A 23,995-nucleotide genomic window follows, 5' to 3' on the forward strand; every position below is an offset into this window, starting at 1 on the left:
GGAAATGCTGTGGTTAAGACCACCCCTGCTGCTGCTGCTGCTGTTCTCCAGCCCTCCATAACACTCACTCCCCCACCAGGGTAGCTCCTTTGTCCATGGTGTCACCTTGCTGGTCGATCTGGACCCTGGCCTGGAAGAGTTGACCATCTGTGAGTCGGCTTCACTGCCCCTTCCAAAGCCAGGTGGCTCTGCGACCACATGACAGCACCCACTCGACCTCCGCCTGGAGGTGCTGTTAGCTACTCTTCCCTGGTGCCAAGCGGGAGGGAGCAGCCCCAACACGTGGAGTGTACATGCATGGCTGAGACCTCATGCCTGGCCGGCACACATTGTCCTTCCATTTTCACTTGAACATCCCCCAAAGGAGTGATCAACCTACAGAATGCTCTGGGCTCTCTTTGTGCCAGCCCACAGGAGTGTAGGGGAATGGTAGCACCGCGCAAAGCCAGCCCCTCGCCACCTGACGTCATGGCCCCGCAGCGTGTGCAGCAGCGGGTCCTGTGGAGGTGCCCAGCAGCGTGGCCACGCTGGCCTCCCTGGTGTGTTAGCTTAGGCTAGTCAGCCATTTCAAGGGAGCTTCTTTCTGACAGGTCCAGAAAACAAACTTTCCATTTCCACTCCTTGATGTTTCAGGGTAACATTTAACTAGTAAAATTAACTCTGTGAAATAAAAATTGTTACAATATACTAGAAATGGATCTTTAAAGATCCAAAAGGCTATTAAAATGAGTATTCGGTGAGGTTTTTATTTACAGTCGACACATAATTATACACATTTACATAGTACAGCGTGACATTTCAGCACATGTATGAAGTATAAATATCAGATGAAGACAAATGGCATATCTGTCACTCTCAGGCGTATAACCTTTCTCTGTATTAGAAACATTCAGAATCCTCTCTACTAGCTATTTTGAAATACTCAATTTCTGTCAGCCATTGTTACCCCTGCTACAGAGCACCCTGTTCCCATTAACCATCTTCCCATCCAGGGGTAAACACTAGTCTATTCTCTACTTCCTTGAGATCAATGTTTTATGTCTATTCTCTACTTCCTTGAGATCAATGTTTTATATGAGAGAATACAAACAGTATTTGTCCTTGTGTGCATGGCTTATTTCACTTAGCACAGTACTTAGTTCATTGGAGATGAGAATCTCATGGACTTTCCTGTGCCTGGATTGGCTTTGAACAGCGATCCCCAGATCTCAGCCTCCTGAATAGTTAGGATTGAGCCAGTGCCCGGCTTATTTTCTGTATTTTTGATGGATCCCTATATCATTTTCCATAACTTCTGTAGTAATGTATGTTTCCTCTTTCTCTGCATTTCTTTTTTATTTTCTTTTTTTGGTAATAGCTGTTCTAACTGGGGTGAGATGATAACTGATTGTGAAGTTGATTTATATTTCCTTGATTAGTTGAGTAGAGACTTCTTGATTCATACACTTGGGGCTTGTATATCATCTTTTGAGAAATCTCTGTTGAGGTCATTTCAGTTAGCTTACAGTTTTATTAAGGAAAGGATTTATGTTGAAAATGAATTTTACAACTTCGGGGGGAGGGAGGAGTTGAGGAGATCGGGAGGGAAGGGATGGGAAAAACGAAGGGGGGTAGCAATGCTCGATAGGAAATTTACTCATTACCTTACTCATGTAACTATAATCCCTCTGTACAATATCATTATGATAACAATATATATATTAAAAATTAAAAGAAAAGGGTTTGAACTTAAATTCTTTGAGTCTGTCTTGAATAGTTGAGGAAAAGCAGAAGCAGAGAGGATGGAGTAGCCATGAAGATGTCACTCCTTGTAAAGGATTATACTAAGGTGCAGGCATTATAGTGTGTGCAGGTGTGCACACATGTATAGGTACACGCTTAGCAAAGTGAAGCTCTCCTGTATGATTCTTCTACCTGTTGAGCCTCCTTATAAATGTGTTAACCTGCTAGTGAGGAGGAAGCTTTCTCCTCTGTGAAACCCCCACTGCGTAACCTCTCGCCTGTCCCTTGGTTTCAGAGTGTCATGAACATGATGCACGTCATTAGCATCCCGTACTCGCTGATGAAGGTGAACCCCCTCTCCTGGATCCAGAAGGTCTGCCAGTACAAAGGTTGGTCTACACTTGACCCCATGGGTGTTTTGGTGACAAAGATGAATCACCGCTCTCCTGCTCTTTTTTTTCAGTATAAGCCAGTGTGATGTGATGGTGACATGTGGTAACCTCTGCTTTTCTTCGTAGCAAAAGTGGCTTGTGTGAAATCGAGAGATATGCACTGGGCATTGGTGGCCCACAGAGATCAAAGAGACGTCAACCTGTCCTCCCTCCGCATGTTGATAGTGGCTGATGGAGCCAATCCCTGTAAGTGAGGAGGGGAGGGAAGCCATACAGATCCCTGTCTCCCATCTTTGTCTCACAGCTGAGATGATGACTTAATTAATCAGGGTTTCTGGCTGTAGCCCAAAAGCAGAATGGTTAAGAACAACATGTGTGAAGGTAGACAAACATGGGGTTAGTCTGGGGTAGAAGGGAAAATCCAGGGGTTTTAAAGGAAAAATCCTGGTTCTATAGAAGAAGAAAAAGCACACACACAACTTGCTCTTTAAATTATATTTTCTCAGCTGCAAAGTGACCTCCAAATACAAAGTTCTTTGAGGATTAAGTGAGATATTCCTTAAATGTAGTGCCTGCGCACTCCAGAAAGGCTAACGGTATCTTAAGGTCTGTAGGTGTTGTGTCCGTCAGTAGACGCATTCATTATCAAATCCAGTAACCAAAACCTCCCAGATGAAGTAAATTAGCACTTTTACAGAACATTATTAGTGTACCTTTTTCATAAAAACAAGCACCTAGATATTGTGTTTTTGTGAAGAATACATAATGTGAGAAGCCACCTTGAATTGAATGAAATTGTTGTTTCTGATCACTTTGATAAAATGCATGTCCTATATTTTTGAACAAGTGTAACACTGTATTAGTTCCTGGTGGATTGAAGTGGTCAAATAAACTGATAATTTAATTTTATAAATAAATGATTTTTAATTATGAAGTAATAGATATTTTGTGAGCTAACTAAGTAATTATTTTAAGTCCATAGTACTACAGAACAATAGATTTTGCATAATGCAAAGTAAATCTGCTTTTGGAAATAGTTAATTTAACATATTCCTAGTAATCTTATCTCAGTCTCATGTTAATATGGAGAAAAGTTTTCACTTAGCTAACTGGATTTATGCATTTCTTGGAACTCACATTTGGAAAATAGCAAAGCAAGTTTTAGAAAAGTTATTAAAGTGAACGCATCAGTCCACAAAAATATGGAAGATGTAGTTTTTTTTACATTGTTGACCTCTGTAAGTTTGAGAATTGTGTCTTCCATTCAAAACTAAAGGCTAAGTTGTATTAAATGCATTATTTCTCCTTGCTGCCTAACTTTTTTCTGCCTAAATCCTGACTTCAAAGCTATTTGATTCTGCAGGATGTTTTTATGCCACTCACAGGCTGACCATCGCCCCTCTCTTCCTCCAGGGTCTATTTCTTCTTGTGATGCGTTTCTCAATGTCTTCCAAAGTAAAGGCCTTCGGCAGGAGGTCATCTGTCCTTGTGCCAGCTCGCCAGAGGCTCTTACTGTGGCCATCCGGAGGTACTGGGGGACATCAGTTCAAGTTGACAGCCCTAGAGAGTGTCCTGGTTATTAAGCATGCCCCAGAGGCTTGGAGATCACAGTAGTTAATGCTCAGTGTGAGAAAAAGCACAGGGCCTAACCTTTTCAAGATGAGTTCATTTCTCTCTTAGAAACTGAACTGGATTCTTTCGAATCACCTGTCTAGATTGATTAGTTAGAAAACCATTTCTCATTCTCTTCCGCTTCGTCCCAACTACTGAGTTAGTGGAACTCTATGTAGGATTGTGTCAAATCAGAGCTCTCTGGCATTGGTGCATTACTCAGATTTTTATTGGCTTGTGTCAGTTTCTGGTTTAATGGGGCAGGGGTGGGGGATAAATGTTGGATGAATGAGATATTTGCAGCTGGGCGTGTGCTGCGATATGTACTACTCTTGTTGTTGTTGCTCTCCACCTCAGGAGGGGCACACTTAAACAATCCTGGTTTTCTGAGCCTTTGAGCTACATGGTGGAACATGAAGGGCTCTCTGGCCTACAGTGACTAGATAGCCCACAGCCTGAGCAGTGGGTTTCTAGAGAGCTCTCCCTGGACTTAGCAGTTCCCTCCAGAGTCCTTGGTCGTAGGTCACTGTAGCCTTCTTCAGAACAACACAGTGCCTGGGAGGAAAGTGGTTATAAAGATGTAACATGTATCCTATCAGAATGAGAAGATGGAAAGTGTTCAGCATAGTAAATAGTCCTTGGTCACCACTATTAGAGTTGGGTATTACTCATCCATCTACTCTGAGTTATCAATACTAATGTGAGAAAAGAGAGTTAGCATTATGTAGGTGCTTAAAACTTATTTTTCAGTGTTTTTGTGTTCCATCTCTAAATAGGTTTTCTTTCGTGCATAGCACAGGTGTACTCTTACAAGAATGGATGACACAGATAATGCAATGTAGATAACAGTTCTACTCTATGTTACTAAAAGATTAGGTTTTCCAAAATTAGCGCTCTGAAAGAGGTTAAGAAAACTTATGATGCTTTTAGGTGTTTATTATTCTATTATTAGCTAGATTTCATGACTTGAGAAATAGAAAGCCTTTACTGTATCAGAAGCAACTTTAATCTTGGCTAAATCAGAAATTAGGGCTATTATAATGTTTAAATAGATGGTGGAACATGGTGTCATGGGCTAGAATCCAGTCTTCAATTTTTAGAAAGATTCCACATGTAGGTATTCTGTGAAGAACCTTTAACTTTAGAGTACAGAACACACTTAGATTGTGTAATGGAGCACATTTCTCTATCTTACAGTTATATTGCTCCAAGATCGCTTTTTAAATGTCTGCCTAGTTTGTATACTGAGAGTAGTTACCAAGAAGATTGAGCTGGGGTGGAGATCAAAGGCCAGGAGTCAAGGTTGGAGTCCAGTCTGGTCAGTAGTTGGCCACAAGATCCTGGACCAAGGTACTTGCACCATGGCTTCAGTTTTACACACATACACACACACACACACACACACACACACACACACACACACACAGCAATTTGGCCAGATGTCAATGGCTAGTGCTCACTGGGTGTCATCACCATAAGAAGTAGCTGAAAACAGTAGCTGAAAACAGTGCCTATGGAAATTCCCATAGACTCCTTGGAAAAGGAGAAAATAACATGAACGTGATACAAAAATCTGATGAGACTAAATGGATGGTAGAACAGGTTTATCTTCTTGCAAGGAAGCAGGAGATCATCAGTTCTCGCAAGTCCTTCTCCCCCCCCTTCCCCCCCTCCCCCCAGTAGAAGTAGAGCAAATTAGCTGAAATCCTGCATTCAGTGAGTGGGCGTGCAATGGTCAGAAAGTGATGGGTCTAGCCAGCTTCTCTATAGGTTCTGTTCTTACCTGATGGTCTCCATGGATAGGACATAGGAAATTTTTTGAAAAATCAATCCCTGAATGAAAGACTGGGACAGAATTGCTTCCATTAAAAACCCAAGCAATGATTTTGCTTCACTGTTTTTCCTGTTTGGACTTTTTTTTTTCTGCGACAATAGGATGAGGACAGTGAAGTAGCAGTCTCATGGAGACCACCCTCCTGGGTTCTTTGAAGATTCTCCCATTCCCTTTCCAGTTTTCCAAGGAAACCATGCCTGTGGCTGAAGTCTTCCCCTCCTTAGCTGCTTGGTTGTGCAGAGAGGACCACATTGCTGGGCAGGACCACTTCAGTCCTGGGGGAGCCTTCCCTAGAGTCCTGATCTCTTGTCCACAACCCCTTCACATTTTCCCTGATAGATCCAGGGAGACAATAATGACTGGGGTGGAGTACCAATGCCCAGGTAGCACACAAGACCCCTGGCTACCCATAACACAAGGAAATAGAAGAAGGAGTGTTTCCATTGGGCTAATCCTGTGAATCAGAAGACTAAAACTATTCCCCCTTCATCCTCAGCACATGTCTGCATTCACACCCATGTGGCACTCTTCCCGTCTTTGACTGGAACCATGGATAAAGCATGACTTTTGTTGTGTTTTGAACATGTTCCTTAAGGCCTCTCCTGTGCTCCTACACACACACACACACACACACACACACACACACACACACAGCCCTTCCTGTTTTCCAGCTTGTTTCTTAATTTGATGTCACCTTTTCATTCGTTCACCAAATGCTTTTGTAAGTGCCTGCTGTTTTTCTGACAGTTATTCTGGGAGCCTCTTTCCACAGTCCCATAGTAAGTGAAGACCTCATTAGCAACCCAGCAACCAAGTGCAAAGATTATTTTATATGGCAGTAAAATGTTCCCTTTGATTTCCCTGAGCTTGAAGAACAGTTTGTCCCTGCAGTCACAGAGTGACAAAACCTCCTTTGGGGGCTGTTGAGCGGCTGTGGCAGAAACCCACTTGGGCCAGCTGCTGCCCCACTCCATAAGCCAGGTTCCCTACCTGAAAGCAAGCTGGGGAGTCTCACGTCCAGAATAAACTGGGAAAGGTTTTTCTTTCCTCGTGTTGTTGATGGATAGGAAAAATGATGATGTGATATGTAACTCACACAATCAAAAGGTGTGACAATAACTTGAAGAAATTATTTCCTTCAGATTTGCCAACTCTGTGCTCTGTGACCCATGCTGTAGCGCCTGGTTTTCAAAGCTCGATCAAAAGGTCTGATCTTGTTGATTTATTTGGAGTTTTAAAAACATCAAGATCCTTTTCTTTCCATGGGGCATTGAAGGCTCTCCCTGGCATGGTTTTTCTTCATCTTCCTCCTCTGTCTCTACTCCAGCCACTCTTCATACTCTTTTAAAGATCAAAATGAATACCCAGCAACCATTCACAGTATGTAAGGATGTGGGCCTAATCAGACTTAAACTGGCATCCAACAGTGTGTCACACAGCTTATATCTGTGTGCCATAGTCACTAGGTCCTGTGTGTGTCGTGGCATACTGGGGAGGTGTATTGTTAATGTGACCCCCTTCCATGTTTCCCTGGCATAGAATAAGGGAGAAGAATGAAAATATGTAGGAAAAAGAGCATCGGTTTTCATTCTAAGCCATATTATCCTTCCTTACTGACTTCACGATTTTTACCAGACAGCAGTGATTTCCAGGAGATATTCATAAACAGCCTCAATCTAAAAAGTTCAAAATGTTGTAAGATTTGCAAGTTTCTGAACACCAACATGACACCATGAGTACAGAATTCCATGTGTGACCTCAGGTGACAGGTCACAACCAAAGCAGGGGCACACAGCCACTAGAAGTTGAGGCAATATCCCCAAGGAAAAAGGACTTCCCCAGCCCCATCAGCATGGATGTACCTTTTCTACGCACGCAGGTGTGCACGTGTGGTTTCCCAGTCGAGCCTCCTTGGTGGTGATGACATAGCTCACGTGCACGCCAGAGCTACCAGTGAAGGTTCCCCCACCGCTCCACAATGCCAAGTGAGTCACTTGCTGTGTGGTTCTGGGAGAAGCATCTATGTTTATCAAGCCACACTGTTGGGGGCAACAAGGCAGTGTGATACGTGTAAAGCACCTTGAAGTGGATAGTGTTAGAATGACTGTTGTGAAGAAACAGTCATGTGCTGTTGCACTTCTGTGCTGAAAGGTACGAACAGAGTTTATATAAACTAAGCAAATTGTGTAGAGCTAAAAAGATTCTGTCAGCCACTGGTGGCTCATGCCTGAAATCCTAGATCTGAGGATCATGGTTCAAAGCCAGCCCAGGCAGGAAACTATATGAGACTCTTACCTCCAACAAACTACTCAAAAAAGCCAGAAGTAGCACTGTGGCTCAAGTGGTAAAGGAATAGCACTCAGGCCCAGAGTTCAAGCCCCAGGACGAGCAAAGAAAAAAGAAGATCCTGACTGTATTGAAAGTGCTAGTCCATCAGCATCACAGTGGACACATGCCATCAACCACACACTGATGCTAAGGGAAGAACCATCGCAACACACTGAAAATGGAAGGGAATTAGAAATATCCAACAGTCTGATTGTGCAAAGTTAAGAAAAGACAGAGAAAAGCTATGTGCCTGAAACCCCAGCTAAGGGGAGGCTGGGACAGGAAGCTCACTTAGCACAGTTCAAGACCACTTGGGTGACACACTAAGATCCTGTCTTTAAAAGCGTAAAAGCATCACATCAAGTTTTTAAACACTTGTGATAAAAAAATGTGTCTCATCCTACACAGTGGGAAAATTCATCAGTGAGTTTGCTATGGTCATTGTTGATGAGAGTCTACTGCCAGAACAGGTTTATAATGCTGACATCACCATGTGGGAATGACTGCTGTAGAAAGACACTGATTACAGCTGAGAAGACCCTTTCTACACGGCATGGGTATGCTGAGACTTGCTAAGGCACACCTAAGCGTGAATTTGATGAGAGGCAAAACCTTACATCCTTGCTGTTGCACCGTTGGGCTAACAAAACGACAAGAGTCACCAGGGCAATGTTCTGTAATTGGTTTTGTGCACATTTTATACTGGCAGCTTGTACCCACAGCAGGGAAGCTGGAGTGGATGACAGCCGTGAGGTTTTGTTATTCCTGGACAACTGTTCTCATCCCCCTGCCAGAACTCTCATCAAAACAGTGCTTTTGCCACGTGCTTTTGCCAACATGTGACTTCATTAATCCAGCCATGAGCCCAGTGTCTCTTTGGATGAATGAAGACGAAGTATACTCAACTTTGTTGAATAGCACATTAAAGCAGTGAGCAGCGGTGTGGATGAGGGAGGAAGGTTTGCAGAAGGAAAAGCTGAATAAGGAAAAGGAAAATGTACATCCGTGTCAGTTTAAAAGCTCCTGTCCTCTGTGCACATGCCATACCCCTAGTTTGAAGTTGCATGCGTAGAGCCCCGAGTGGTTTAGGATTTACTCCTGTCCATGGGTTTTCATTTTACTTGATGATAGCCTAAAGTCTGCTCTCCTAACCTCCTCTACCTTGAGCAGGCTCCAGGACAAAGCCTGTGAACCCTATCTCTGGCCGTCAGCAGTCTCCCTGCGGTGCCGTGAGAACACAGAGGGCCAGCAGGTAGAGGTCTTGGGCAGCAGCTTGGGGTGTGTCCTGTCTGCAACAGGAGAGGAAAGTCAGTCTGTTGCTGTGCAGGAGCTCTGAGTGGAGTCTGAACAGGAGCTCTGCTCTCATCCAGACTTCTGGAGTGGAGTTTAACTCATCCATACAAAGTTGTGGAAGGGCAGGAAATGCCCAGAACACAGTCAGCAATAACTAGAGCCAGCCATGCCTCCTCCCTCTCAGTTGGCTTTGAACACACAGGCACTGAGCCCAGTATCCCTAAGGCCTGCAGCCCACATGAGAACTGGTTCCCAATGCAGCTCCCTGGGCAGCAGCAGTTCTAACCCAGAGCCCCAGGCCTGGCACTGATCTGGTGATGATCTTCTTGCATCAGTTTTCTGTGCCATCATCCCTCAGATTCAAGAAGAAATCAAGAGGCTTTAGAAAAGGGGGAACATGCAACTTGAACATTCTAAGTAGAGTTGGGAGTCTGGGTGAAGAAAATCTAAGAGAACCTTGTAGTCCAGGCTTCCTGCTCCTTTGTTTTCCTATGCCTTGATCACACTTGGAGGTTCCATTCAAATAGCTGCTATGTCTTTAATTATTCTGCCTACGATTCAAAGTTAGCCTAATGCTGCTGTAGGATAGGATCATCTTTGCAATTATCCACTGCGATTACACCAGATGATTGTCGGAGTTGAATTTAGGTGACAGTGACTCCTTTTCAGCAGTGAATATTTTAAGGGGACAGGCCTCACACTTACGAGGCAGATGTTCTACCACTTGATCCAGGGATCCTGCCTTTGGCTTTAGTTTGTTGTTTTTTTTTCACATAAGGTCTCACATTTTTTTTGTCTAGGCCAAACTGGACATTTACTCCTCCTACATAACTGGACTGGCAAGCATTACCACCATACCCAGCTTATTGGTCAAGATGAAGTCTTGCTGATGTTTTGCAGAGGCTTGTTTTAGATCATAATCTTCCTGATTTCTGCCTCTCCAGCTACTGAGATTATAGGGGAGAGATATCACACCCAGCCCCACTTGAAGTTTGATCTGACACTTGTTTCTGGGTTACCATAGAGGCCTTGAGACTGACAATTCACAGGAGCCATGGTGGTCCTTAGATAGGATAGTACAAGTCCTCAGTTGTTTTTTTTTTTAATGAACCTATTCATTCATCTTACATTTTCTCTTGGTTGTTTACCTTCTTAACTGACACATGCTCGTAATACTTGAGGTCTTCATGTGTGAGAACTTGGGGCTAGGTTATTAAGTTTAAAATAAAAACAGCTAAGCTGGTGCCAGTAGCACACACCTTCAATCCTAGTTACACAAGAGGGTGAGATCTGAAGATTGCAGTTCAAAGCCAGCTTAGGCAGGAAAGTCCATGAGACTTATCTCCAATAAACTACTCAGAAAAAGACTGAAATAGAGCTGTGGCTCAAGTGGTATAGTGCTAGCCTTGAGCAAAAGAAGCACAGGACAGCACACAGATCAAGTTCAAGCTCCAGGACCTGCAAAGAAAAAATCATAAATAACAACAGCTTTGGCACATTCTGTGAAGGCTTTTTAAGTAACTTTTGGTGCAGACAAAATGGGTGCTTTGTTTGCCACTGTGAGGGGCAGTGGAGGAGTCTGCTGTTCTCATGAGGTTTAATACTGGTACTTGTTAAAGGAAAACAAGCATGTGGCTGTCACATTGTGAGTTCTGTTGCAGAGAAAGGCCTGGAGCGGACTAATTATACCTGGTTTGAAGGGATTGAAGGACTAACATTTCTTTCATGTTGTCACCCAAGTAAATTGTGTCCTGTGTTTAATAATCTTCCAGAGATAGCTTGTTCTGCCCCGGTAATGAAGAAGAGATTGGACTTCCAGTAAACAGTGCAGTGCGGCTGATTGCTGGCTGGCTTTTAGTCTACTTAATTAAAAAATGATACTTCATCATTATCTCCAGTAATCAGTGAAGAAAAATTGCAAATGCATTTGCTCTGGACTGTAGACTTCTGGCCTTTTGGAACGTGCATCACTTGGTGATTCTCTCCTGTGGAAAATGTAGATGAGCAAGGAGGGCAGAAGTCACAGATACAATCAATCCGAAGGACTGCAGGTGTAGGCCACTGGCTAGCTGGACGGTACCTGTAGCCATCCTTCCTGGGATCTGTGGAGCTGCTTCTTTTAGGGCTTCAGCCTGAGGTGTGGAGTATCTTAACATAGTCTCTCTGATAAGTCACACCAAATGCCTCTCACACAAAAGATAACATGCTGGAAGGTTGTGGGTTTACAAAATCCATGAAACCTCCAGGCATCCCAGGGGCAGGAAGCCAAGGTGTTTTCTGAGCACTGGCAGCAGGATGCAGATGAGGGTAGGGGAGAGGGAGCAGACTGGCGCCCAGGCCTTGGATGACAAGTCCTACATGGTATGCCGAGACCGCTACAAGCCAGGCCTGCCTAGAACTAATGCTGGCAGTGTTTCTTCAGAGAAAGACTTTGTTCACAATTACCAGTTTTCATAGTAGGGTGGTTGAGTTCTCCCAGGAATGTAAGTTGGAGAACTGCAAGTAGCTAGAGCAGGAGAAGTGCCTATCTGCCGGTGTATCTGTTCATCTGCCTATCTTCCTATATGTGTGTTTACAGGCATGCCTGTCTTCATATGTGTCAGCCAGGCAATGGCAAGAGCTCGCACTATTCTCAGTGATGTCTGTGACTTCCCGTGTGACTTGTGTTTTGGCTCAGCGCTGTGGTTTGGGCGTGGCCCTGCAGTCCTTGTGTTTGACAGTTGGTCCCCAGAGTCCTCCGTGAACAGTACTTGTAGGCGGAGCTCCTCATGGCAGCCGTGGCTTTGTAAGAAGAGGAAGAGACACACTGGCGCTGGTCTGCCCTGTGCTCTGTGCCCTCCCCATTAGAACGCGGCATAGCCCCCTGGCAGGTGCCGGCCCCTCACTAAGTTACCAGTCCATGGCATTCCCTTATAGCAACAGAAAAGTTCAGACACTTGAGTCCTCAGAATGATTCCTTGTTTACTCCTGTCATGATCCCATAATATTTTGTATGAACTCTTTTTTTATATTTTTATTTATTTAATTTTTTATTTTTTTGGGCCCGGTCGTGGGGATTGAACTCTGGGCCTGGGTGCTGTCCCTCAGCTCTTCAGCTCAAGGCTAGCGCTCTACCACTTGAGCCACAGCGCCACTTCTGGCTTATTTTCTTTTTGTTTATGTGGTGCTTGGGAATTGAACCCAGGGCTTCATGAATGCAAGGTAAGCGCTCTACCACTGAACCACCTTTCCAGCCCTGAACTCTTTTTGTTGTTGTTGTGGGGCCTGAACTTTGGGCCTGGGCAATGTCCCTCAGCTCTTCAGCTCAATGTGAGCACTCTACCACTTGAGCCACAGCGCCACTTCCAGCTTTTTCTGCTTATGTGGTGCTGAGGAATTGAACCCAGGGCCTCATGCATGCAAGGCAAGCACTCTACCACTGAGCCACCTTCCCAGCCTTGAACTCTTTTTTACTCAAGAAACAGAAAAATATTGGAGAAACATAGACTTGTGATGCCTAAACTTATTGGTAGAATTATGAAACAATGACAGATCAGAAAATAAGAATCAGGAAGTTGTTTTCCATCTGCTGTCTGAGTCTATTTTATTTCTAGAATACAGAGGATGGAATTGATTTTTTGAAAAGCTATGATGTGAAAGTGTTTTCAACTAAAAAAAAAAAAATGTTCTTGACCTTTTTAACTCCAAGGTATTTTTCAGTGCCTTGAAGACTCAGAAATGAACAGTAACAATTACGTATATAACAGTAATTAAGACAGTCATTGTAGAGAAGCCTCCACCCCAAGTCTCCACAGTCATCATCTGTAGTTATGAAGCTGGGAGAGAGCCTCTCCCCTCTCCAGTACACATTGTGTATGAAAATTAACTTGTTTCTGCCTGGGACATAAGCAGAGGCCCAGATTTAGAGAAGTTAGCCTGAGTCTGTGAATTAAAATGGGGCTTTAAAACCTTGATGACTGCTCAGAAAAGTTCCCCTGGAGATCAATCTTGAATGTTCCAGTACTGGAGTTTGAACTCAGAGCCTTGCACTCTTGCTTGGTTTTCTTGCTTATGGATGGTACTCTTCCACCTAGAATCATGCTTCCAGCTCAGCTTTTTGCTGCCTGGGCTGACTTTGAACCTCAGTTCTCCCAGATTCAGATTCCAGAGTAGCTAGGATTATAGGTGTGGTCCATCAAGCTAGGCTTTATGATCTCTTTCTGAAGAAAGATTTTTTTTTTTGGTCGATTGTAGGGTTTGAACTCTGGGCACTGTCCCTGAGCTCTTCAGCTCAAGGCTAGTGCTCTTCCACTTGAGCCACAGCACCATCTCTGGTTTTCTGGTGGTTTATTGGAGATAAGAATCTCATGGACTTTCCTGCCTGAGTTGGCTTTGAACTGCGATCCTCAGATCTCAGCCTCTTGAGTAGCTAAGATAAAAGGCTGGAGCCACTGGCACTGGGAAAACTTTGTAATTTTATCTGAAGTTTAGATAAAATCTTTAAGCTTCTCTGACCATAAGGTGGTTCTGGGATGAGAATGACCAAATGAGAGCGTGGCTTCATGTGGTGCTGAGGAGCTGAGGTAGCATCTCCCTGTTCGAGCTGTCCTGACCACTTGCATTTAAGATATATTGTTCTTGCAAGTTTTTCTTGATTCTAGGAGCTTGGGAGATCTTCTACCTAGCAATCATAAGACCCCAAGTTCAAACCTTAGTTCCAGAAAATCAATGGTGGCCCCAGTTCGTTCTGGCTCTAGCCTGTACTTTACTTGTTAAGGCATGGAAAGTATCGACAAGGGAAACAATGAAATTTGCAAAAAAATTATTGTAATGCCATCTAGCTTTTGACCATAAGAGAATAAGCCATATATAAATAGTATACTCATCAAGAAAGGAAAGTCCAAAGTCTAAACAGTAAGCTAGGCAGACAAGGGGCTCTGGTATGCCACTCAGTCCTAGGGATGGCGCCCACCTTGCCCTCTCTGTGTTCGCCCAGGATGCTTTGTCGTTTGTCACCCTGGACGCCTCTGCCAGCTTTTCTCATGTTGGCCTGAGACTAGGCCATGTTGAGCGATCAGGACTCCAAGTCTACATCTGTACTGTGGGGATTCAACCAACGGTACACCATAAGCCTCTGGGAGCATGGAATGGCTTCATCTGCACACAGTGCTTTAAGTACATCTGAGAGGGGGTTGTAAGGGAAGAAGGCCAAGGGACAAGGGGATAGGGAGGTATTTATATATCTTAACAGTGAAACCCACAAAGGAGAGGGTTCAGAAACAGCAATAAAGGGGAGAACTTGATTACAGTATTATGTGCATGTATGCGACCGCTACAGTGAAGACCCTTTCTGTCATTACTGTGCACATTCGGTAATGACATTCTGTCATGCAAGCAAACATCAGTGGGCACAGCAGAGGAGGAGAGGAGGAAAGGGCAGCTTCCCCTGTTTGCTCTCCAAATGCACCGTTGTCCCTAAGCTGAGAGCACATACCTGAATTGGAGGTGGAAGGAATGGAAGACCTTTGCCTTCCCGCCTGCAAAAGCATTCGGTGAATGACGGATGGCTTCAAAACCCTGCAAGGGTAACCACAGTCGAGGCTCCAGGATGGAGATCATCACCACTGCACGTTACTTGCCTGACTCGCTTCCAGTTGTGTGAGTGCACTCTGTGCCCGGCCAGGCTCGGCCTCCAGTCAGGAGGAGCACACTGTAGATGTGTTCATTGACATTCATCATCGTCATTTCTTCAGGTGTTGCATCACAAGGTTCACTGAAGATGTTTCAACTGTTTTACAGAGATTGGAAATGGTGGTAGTAATAACTTGAAGTGGCATACACCCTGTGGCTCCAGTCAGTTGTCTTGGGGTACACCCCTCATGTGTCCAGCACTGGCACATAGCTGCGTATTTTCCTCCTTCTGTCTCTAAGGATAGAAACTGCCAGTGTACATCCCTGGCAATTGCTGAACTGATTCTTCTCGTAACTCATTCTTTGTGAGAAACGAGGAACTGCACCAGTCGTCCTAGGATCATTCCATCTCAAAGCTGACTCTGGAAATTGACAAATGAGTCTCTGTCGACAGCCAGTGCTTAATCTACTGTTATTAATTATTAAATGTTTCTGGATCTCCACGAGTTCTGCTCATTAGTATTTTTTACTTGCCCTCTTTGGTCTATCTCTTTAGAATTTTGATTTCCTAAGGAAACAGTAAAGGAGAAAGAAAGATACCCTAACTGGGTTAATACTCTAGGCAACACAGACTGAGACAATGAGAAATGTTTCCTTACCAAGTTGGGGGAAGTGTTAAAGTTTGATGATTGGTGTTGGCTGCCTGGAGGCTTCCTCATCCTTTTCAGCATAGACAGGTTTTGATTCTTTGGTTCTCTTTGCACAGGTATAGCTAGAAAAGTTTCTCGCTGCATGAAAATTAAGTGAAATAAATGATCATATGCTTGCATTGTTGTACACTGTGAATAGTTAAGACAGTTGAATTCATAGGTGTCTGTTTGCACATACACACCCTGTTTGTGCAAACACACAGATTCACATGGAAAGACATGCAAATGTATTTGGCGAAAACAGCAAGTTGCAGAAGAATATGCATATTGTCATTCTGGCTGTCTTTAAAAACTCAAGTATTTGTTTATGTATGTAGTCAATATGAGGCTGCATGTCCAATACCGAGGCTTCTCATAGGAGAGGTTGACAGGTTGCTGTTGGGACAGGGACAGGATTGCAAGGCAGGTGGGACAGAAATAGGGCCTTGGCTCTTTTTGCCCTAATAGTTGCTTTGTTTGTGCAAAGAATGTAGGCTGTGTAACTCAAACCATGTGCTTTTGTATTTTCGTTAAAAGCTGTCATGAACCAAGGTGTGTAGGGGGTCCTTGGGCTGGAGCAGGAAAATGTCTGGGAGGGAGATGGTGGGCTGTGGGGCTGATGTGGACTCTGCCTTTGCCCTACCTTTGGGTCCAGGGCTGCAAATGCTGCCCACTTGCCTTTGCAAGTGTGCCTTGTACCTCTAAAAGAAAAGGCCCCTGGGATTGCTTGAGTTTCCTGACTCTCAAGGCAGTCTATTAAACATGAATGTATAGTGGTAGATTAAATAACCAAAAGGTTAGTATCCTTCATTTACATGCCGTATGAATACATTCCATCCTCATAAATCTCATCTTATAAACATAATACAAAATTTCCTATCACAAACACCATTTATGAACTCCAGATGTTACATTTGCAGGTTTAACTTCTCAACTATTGTTAGATATAAAAAGGAGGATCTCATAATTAAGGTAACAAAGGTCACATGATCAGATCCTAAAAGAGGACTGTCTTTCTGGCTCTTAGTCTGCAGAACTTCTAGCTACCAAATACTGTTTCCAGAATCTTCTGGAACCTGGGATAGTCATGGCCACTACAAGATTTTGCTAATGTGCAGATTTTTAAATGAGTAAGTCCAACTCTAAATTATCTGCAAATTAATAAGCATGTATTTGTTAAGATAGTATATAAAATTCCTCAGGCTATCATAACAAATAACCACAAGCTAATTTTAAAGAACATAAGTTTATGCTCTCATTCTGGTGGCTGATGTCCAAAGTCGGTATTGACAGGGTTGGTTCCTTCTGAAGGGTAGGAGAGATCTGCTCTGAGCCCCACTCCAGGCCTCAGCCTGCCTTGACTTACACTCCTGTCTGCCTCTGACATCCTAGTGTCTGTGTGCCCCTTTTCTCATGAGGACACTGGTAGTGGAAAGGTCCACCGGTCTTGCCTTCTTGCATCTATAAGGGGCCTATTTACAAGTAAGATCACATCTTAGGTACTAAGGCAGGGAGATCATTTCGCCTACAGCTTATAATTTCTGACTTTCATCTTGAATCTCTGGAGGACCGTTGTGATAGGCAGAGAAATGAGAACTTTTTGTTTTGAGAGTTTTGATTTGTTGAGGGTCTTTGGGAAAGCAAAGGCCAGAAGGATAATAGACAGTTTGAGCTCATCACATCCAGGCTTTCTTATGTTTTTATTATTTCGGCAGACATTTATCTCTGGTTAACTCTACCTGTTTTAGTTCCTGTAGGTAGAGTAACTGTTATTTTTACTTCTGTGTTTTCAGTACATTATTCAAACAAGATCTTCTCTTGTGTGTTTTAGGTTTTATATTGCCCTAGTTATGTCTTTAGACTTATTATAAACCCTTTCATGCATTAATGTTAAACAGGAAACTCACATTTATAGTACAACTTTAAGATCTTAAAACCACATTAAAGATTTATACATAGAAAGTTGTAGAAACAAATGCTATGTTTTCCTAAATTGTAGCCTCTCACTTAGCTGCCCATGGAATCTTCAGACATCAGAGACAAAAGCTGTGGTTTTAGAAATATTTTTATTCGTTCACCAACACCATTTCAGCCAACAGATACTTAGTACTAGGTGTGGTTCCAGGGATGGACATGGCTGGACATCAACCAAGTGCCTGCTCCCCAGGAGGTTAGACTGACAGAGGAGGCCTCTCACACAGTCTGAGAGTGCAGGATGTGGAGACAGGCTTGGTGGGCAGGTGCATTTCTGTGAGGAGATGGAAGTCCCATTATTGAGCCAGCTTCAGTGAAGGGGGCCGGAGGAGGGCAGGCTCTGTGGATGTTTGTGGAGGGAACATTCTGGGTAAAGGGAGAAGCCAAAACAGAGGCCCCCACTGGGAATGATCTGAGGCGCTGGAGGGAGGAGTGGGTGGAGATGAAGCCAGGCAGTTGGGGAGGTCGGGACCCCTGCAGCCTCTGCGTGCAGGGAGACGATGGTGCGCGGGGCCATGCTCACAGAACTCGCACCTCCCTCCAGAGCGCTGCCCTTGGGATGAAGCGCTGCCCCCAGATAGTCTCCTTTCACCCTCAACACCAGAGTGCCATGGTGAAATCTCAGTTTAGAAAGACTCAGAAAATGGAGCCTAAACCTAGACAGTGCGCATTGCAAGTAAGGCTGGACAGGCAGGATTTCCGTTATCTCTGCTCACTCATCTGTAGCCTTAGGATTGTCCCTTCCTCTTAGCCCTTCCCAAGACTAGAAAATCATGCCTTGCAAAAAGCAGGAGTGGGGTAGGGATGAGCAGGCCCATTGGTCTGTGGCGGGTGTCCTGTGGGAGGGCCAGGAGGACACAGGGAGCTGTCTTTCTGTTCTGAGGTGATAGAACCTGCCCGGGGAGCCCCAAGGTTGGATCAGCAAGCTCAGATTCAGACCTAACAGTGCCCAGAGCACAGACAAGTACCCCTGCCCTCCCCACCCCACCCTCATACCAGCAGCAGTGGGCACTGTCCTTGGGATGGGGTCTCAGGGTCTGCATGAAGTCTGTGGGCAGACCGACCTCTGTTGACGCACACTCAACTGAAGCTTTGCTTTCAGGCCCACGGATGACAGCAACCAGCCACCAGGCCGGGGTGTGCTGTCCATGCACGGGCTGACATATGGTGTCATCCGCGTGGACTCTGAGGAGAAGCTGTCAGTGCTCACAGTGCAGGACGTGGGCCTCGTCATGCCTGGAGGTGAGTGCACTATGCATCGCCAGGGCTGTGTGAGATCCACGCATTGGGCCAGGACTTCCTGACTGCACCCACCTGACTTCCTAGGGCTCAGAACTCTCCTCCTTAAGCTTCAAATGCTTAAGGCAATACTCTCCTGAGAACAGAAAATGGAAACTGAGCAGCTGGGAGGGGCATTTGGGCATTCTGGAATCTTCATCCCAGGAGGGAATTGTGGCGGGCGGGCTCTGCACCCACACTGGCCAAGGCAGCCTCCCCGCTGCCACTCCAGGGGTCAGCTCCCCTTTGTCATCCTAGGTCCTTGACCAGAGCTGACCACCCCCCATCCAACTTCCCTCAAGGGTACCATAGGCTTCCGAGCCACACTCGCCCTGTGTGTGCAGACAGAGGAGCACGAGTCTGTGTAACTTATGAGATGGCCTTCTTATAATAAACACACACAAACAATTTCCACAAATGAACAGAGACAACCCCCAGTCATAGGATCCTCGTCCTGCTGTGCCCGCCTGGGTGTCCAGCCTGCATGCTCTTCCAGTTCTTACAGGACCACACATGGTAGCATGTAGGCTCCCTGCTATTTATTGTCTAAGATGGGAGCCCAGGCCCCTTCCCACTTGATCTGTATTTCCTTCTTGGAGCCCCACTGGGCACCTCCAAATAAGAAAGTCGGCAGGTCTCGTGAACAGCATTGGTCACTGTGCAATCAGCACTCACGACACACAGGGTGACCAAGAGCTCTCCACAGGGGCCCAGGGTGCCTCGTGGCATCTCAGGTAGATTTCTTCTGCCTTAATCCATGACAAGGTAGGCTGAGCTCTCGCCAGAAGAGGTCTGGCCTTTTTGCTGCCCCAGGTAGAGCATAAAGGAAACAAAGGCAGATATTGGCATCCCGTGCAGTTTCTGCAACTTTGTGGACACCTTCAGATTCCTTCAGACTCTGTGTCACAGTAGAGTAGGCCAGGACATCCTGGCTCCATTTCTTCCTGCCTTTCTTTCCTTTTATTTTTCCTTAATAACTAGCTTTCAAATAAATAGATCCCCATGGTGGAAGCATCCAAAGATTCACAGAGAGAACATTCCCTTTTTCCACTTGAGGCATCCACGGACCTCGGGTTTCCTTTCAGTACCTAGAAAGGAATGCACACCCTTCATGGATGTGTGTTTGTGTCCTTTCTTGGGTGGCTTTTTTTGTTGTTGTTGTCTGTTATTTACATAATGATAGAGCAATAACCTTCATGTTTTGTATCTTTGAGTTTCTTAGCACATAAAGAATGTGTTCTTTTGTAGTGATGTGGAGTTGTAAGGTTTGAATACATAATAATTTATACCCTCCACTTTTGGGTGAGCTTCACACTTGGCTGTTGCCTGATGTGGTGAGGAACCCTATCTATGTAAGGTGTGGGAGTTTGCTTCAAGGCAAGATGCCCACAACATTCTGTTAATATTCTGTTAGTCTTTCAGAAAGTCCATGAGGATGTATATTCCTGCCATGGTGGATGGTGTGTTGTCAGCCTTTTTTATTTTTATTAATATGATCGGTGAATAGTTCAGTACAGTTCTGATGTGAACTTTCCTTACTTTGAGTCAAGTTAACTTTTAACTTTTCATGTTTCCTCTGGCTGTACTTCTTCGAGCCTTCACTCCAACCTGGGATGGTCTCTGGCTCTTTCTGCCACCTCTTAGACACCAGGCTCCTGGTTTGCCAGTCACACTTGTGATTGATGGTGGTATGCAGGACGCTGGTGTGCCAACACTGTGTGTATGGCAGAGATTTTGCTGGTGATATTTGTGTTCTTTGTACCTAAATGGCAAGTATGTTGTTCCCTTTAAATACAATTTACAATTAAAATTAAAGCAGTTGAAATGATCGATGTCACAACAGTGGAACCTGACATCCTGCTACAGCGTGAGACATCATGACTTGGTTTAGGGAGAACGGGTACCTGACTGTGTGTGATTCTTGGTTTCCTTCCAGATACTGCTTCTATTTGCGGCTTCCTGCATATTCATGTGTGCATTAATCCCTCTCCCACATTCTCTGTGTTTCCCGGGTTTGCTTTCAGCCATCATGTGTTCAGTGAAGCCGGATGGCATCCCCCAGTTGTGCAGAACAGATGAGATTGGGGAGCTCTGTGTGTGTGCTGTTGCCACGGGAACATCGTACTATGGGCTGTCCGGTATGACGAAGAACACGTTTGAGGTAGGCTGGCCATGAGCTCCTTCACAGCCTGGTACACAGAAACCAAATAGCACTCCACAGTGACAATTCTTCAACCCGAATGGTTTATACCCTTTCCTGCTGGTTTTGTCTTTGATACATTTGGTTTACCAGCACCTTTCTGACCTTATCACTAAAAGAGTAAGTACAGTTTCTTAAAAAGCTGGGTCTCCTTCTATTTGCTGTGTCACACAAGCGCCAGTTGACAAAGCGGCTACTGGAAGATGAGATGTGGATGGCCTGGCTTGGGAAACTGGCCGACCCCCTCTTCACAGCCTCACAGCCGAAGCGAGACTCAGGCAGGCGCAAACTCAGGAGAACCCAAGCTAAGGGTTCCATAATGATCTCCCCAGACAAAGGAGGACGTGGGCGGCGCAGGTGCCATTCACACAAGAAGGGTGTAGGTGTGTGGACCTGTGTTGAGGGGTGACTTGCTTGGGGGGCTGTGTGGTATGCACATGTGCTACCCATGAGCAGAGATCCCAGCGAGGTTCAGCTCACGGGCTCAGGCGTTCATGCTGCATCACAGCACTCTCAGAATTTCTTCTGCCTTTTTACTGGGCTGGGTGTAAGGCAGTATACATTGTTTGGAGATAATTCCTAAATGTCTAGAATTTTGAGTATAACATTTGTGATGGTGGCCTGGCTAGGACAGATTCGATGAGCGTGAACTCCACTCTAAAATATCCCCTGAAACCTGAGCTGGGTACAGTGTAAATACGTCTCTGTGATTCCTCGGCAGAGTGCAGGGGAAAGGAGCTTGCTGTTCAGTCATACACAATTTGCCTTCTTTGCTTTTTTTTCTTTTCCACTTAGTTGCAATAAGGAAAAATAATATTTGAGCTAATAAGGATCAGTTATGTATGTTGCTAGTAACGTATGTTGCTTAAAATGTACCTCCGTTCTCCATTAATTGCTTTGACCTCAGCTTATATACAGAGAAACAAACTGGTCTTTTTAGCCTCGTGTAACCATTTCTGGCTCAGGCTTTTGGAGGCTCTGTCCTGGGGGAGGAGTCGGCCCCGGGCCTCTGGACATGGCCCAGGCCTGCAGGCACGGTACCCTGCTTGGGTTAGGTGGGCACAGAGGGTGTGGGAGGGTGTTCCCATGTCTGTCAGGTGTCAAGCAGAAGTTATGATCTGTCACCAGAACCTCAGGATGTGGGACATATGGGACCTGCAGACCTGAAAAGCCGTCTTGACTAGAGATCACCTCTCCCCAGGTCTTTCCCATGACGAGCTCCGGGGCCCCCATCAGTGAGTATCCGTTTATCAGGACGGGCTTGCTGGGCTTCGTCGGCCCTGGGGGCCTGGTCTTTGTGGTGGGCAAGATGGACGGCCTGATGGTTGTCAGCGGGCGGAGACACAACGCTGATGACGTCGTGGCGACAGCCCTGGCCGTGGAGCCCATGAAATTTGTCTACCGAGGAAGGTGGGTCGCGCCCGTCTGCAAACTCAGAACGCTGCCCTGTAACCAACTCCTCGTTACAAAGAGTTGAGAGATTGCACCCATGCCTTCAGCTTACTTTGACTTGGTTTCCCCTCCCATATGGTCTGAGCTACTGGAGCACCGGGAGTTCATCTCCATTGTGCGTTTGCAAGGGTTTATAGAGATTTCTGGAGCCCCCTACATATGCTTCCATTAAGTTAACCTATAAACTAAATAAAAATACACATGCACAAAACTTTTTGAATCAGCAATTCTATAATAGAGAGCTGAGAGCTCCTGAGGCAGATGCCACTTCGAAGGAGGTCTGCAACGTCTTCTGTTTGATTTAATTTAGGAAGCTAACAGGACTCCAGAAAGCTACAGCTCCAGTATAACTTGGCTACCTTGGAATTCTCTCAACAACCAGGGTCTGTTTCTGCAAAGGAGGCGCAGTAGAGTGGCCAGATCTCTGTGCTGACCACACAGAGCAGCAGACTCAGCAGGGACCCGTTAGGTGCAAGCAGAAATCTTTGCTGCTGCGGAGAATATGAGTTCACAGATGCAGACTTGAGAAGTGAGCTGCAGGACATCTCGGGTGTCAGCAGTTCCCATGGAGAGCTCCTCCTGTCCATTCCCAAAAGAGCAAGCCTTGTCCTATAGTGCTCAGACCTCCATGGAGCCACGAATGACACTCAAGAGGCCCCGAGTCCTGCTCGCACTGCCCGTGTGTGGGCTATGGGATGAGTTTGCGTCTGCGTGGGCACCTGTGAGCCCCTCGCTCCCTAATTAACCAGGGTTCTGAATTCCTCCCCTCCATTGCTCACTGCCCGTTCCCCTCTGTCCCGCAGGATAGCCGTGTTCTCAGTGACCGTCCTTCACGATGAAAGGATAGTGATCGTGGCAGAGCAGAGGCCAGACTCCACGGAGGAAGACAGCTTCCAGTGGATGAGCAGGGTGCTCCAGGTCACACAGCCTCACCCGGCGCTGCCGGCCTCCCCTACCTTCCTTCTCCCCGTGCTCACTGTAGCTCATGGCTCTTCCCTGTGGGCTCCATGTTTGCTATGTGGTTCTCCTCCCCTTTCTTCCTTTCCCCCACTGGACAGGAAACCCATCCATGGGGTTCACAGGAAGCAAACTGAGGACAGGGTGGGGCAGAGGGGTGGAGGAAACATGCCGGGAATTGCAAAGCCAGTCCCTACCCTGTTGTTGTTAGGATCTTGAGAATATTCTCTTTTCCAAATTCCCTTTTTTGTGTTTTGTGATCTTCCACTAGTCTTATGTGTCAAATTACTCAGTGTGGTGAGTTTACTGAGAAAGCCCTTTGCCTGGCCATTTTTATACCCAGAGGCCTCTTCACATCACATCTTCACATCACAGAAACAACATTTTGTGTGTATAAATATTTTCTAAAAGCAGGGAGTGTGGTGGTGCACATCTGTAATCCCAGCTACTCAGAATACAAAGGCAGGGGAGTGCAAGTTCAAGACTAGCCTAAGCAATATTAGAGAGACCCTATCTCAAAAGCAAAATAAAAGCAGAGACTCAGAACATGGCTGAAGTGGTAGGGCACTCAGGAAATGCCAAGCCCAATCTGTGGTACTGCCAACAGAATAATAATAATGATGTGTGTGTATGTGTGTGTGTGTGTGTGGCTGTG

General features: G+C 45.4%; 1 protein-coding gene across 1 annotated transcript in view; it reads left to right on the forward strand.

The window, feature by feature from the left end:
- Dip2c (DIP2 disco-interacting protein 2 homolog C (Drosophila)) overlaps positions 1-23,995 on the forward strand; it is a 121,183-nt gene that overhangs the window by 55,703 nt on the left and 41,485 nt on the right. Inside the window, exons 16-22 of the mRNA XM_013009225.1 lie at positions 2,018-2,111; positions 2,241-2,360; positions 3,528-3,642; positions 18,556-18,695; positions 20,756-20,892; positions 22,133-22,341; positions 23,187-23,301. Of these exons, the coding sequence (XP_012864679.1) occupies positions 2,018-2,111; positions 2,241-2,360; positions 3,528-3,642; positions 18,556-18,695; positions 20,756-20,892; positions 22,133-22,341; positions 23,187-23,301 (930 nt within the window). The remainder of the gene's footprint in view (positions 1-2,017; positions 2,112-2,240; positions 2,361-3,527; positions 3,643-18,555; positions 18,696-20,755; positions 20,893-22,132; positions 22,342-23,186; positions 23,302-23,995) is intronic.

Source organism: Dipodomys ordii, unplaced genomic scaffold (assembly GCF_000151885.1).
Source record: "Dipodomys ordii isolate 6190 unplaced genomic scaffold, Dord_2.0 Scaffold9, whole genome shotgun sequence".
Classification (NCBI taxonomy): domain Eukaryota; kingdom Metazoa; phylum Chordata; class Mammalia; order Rodentia; family Heteromyidae; genus Dipodomys; species Dipodomys ordii.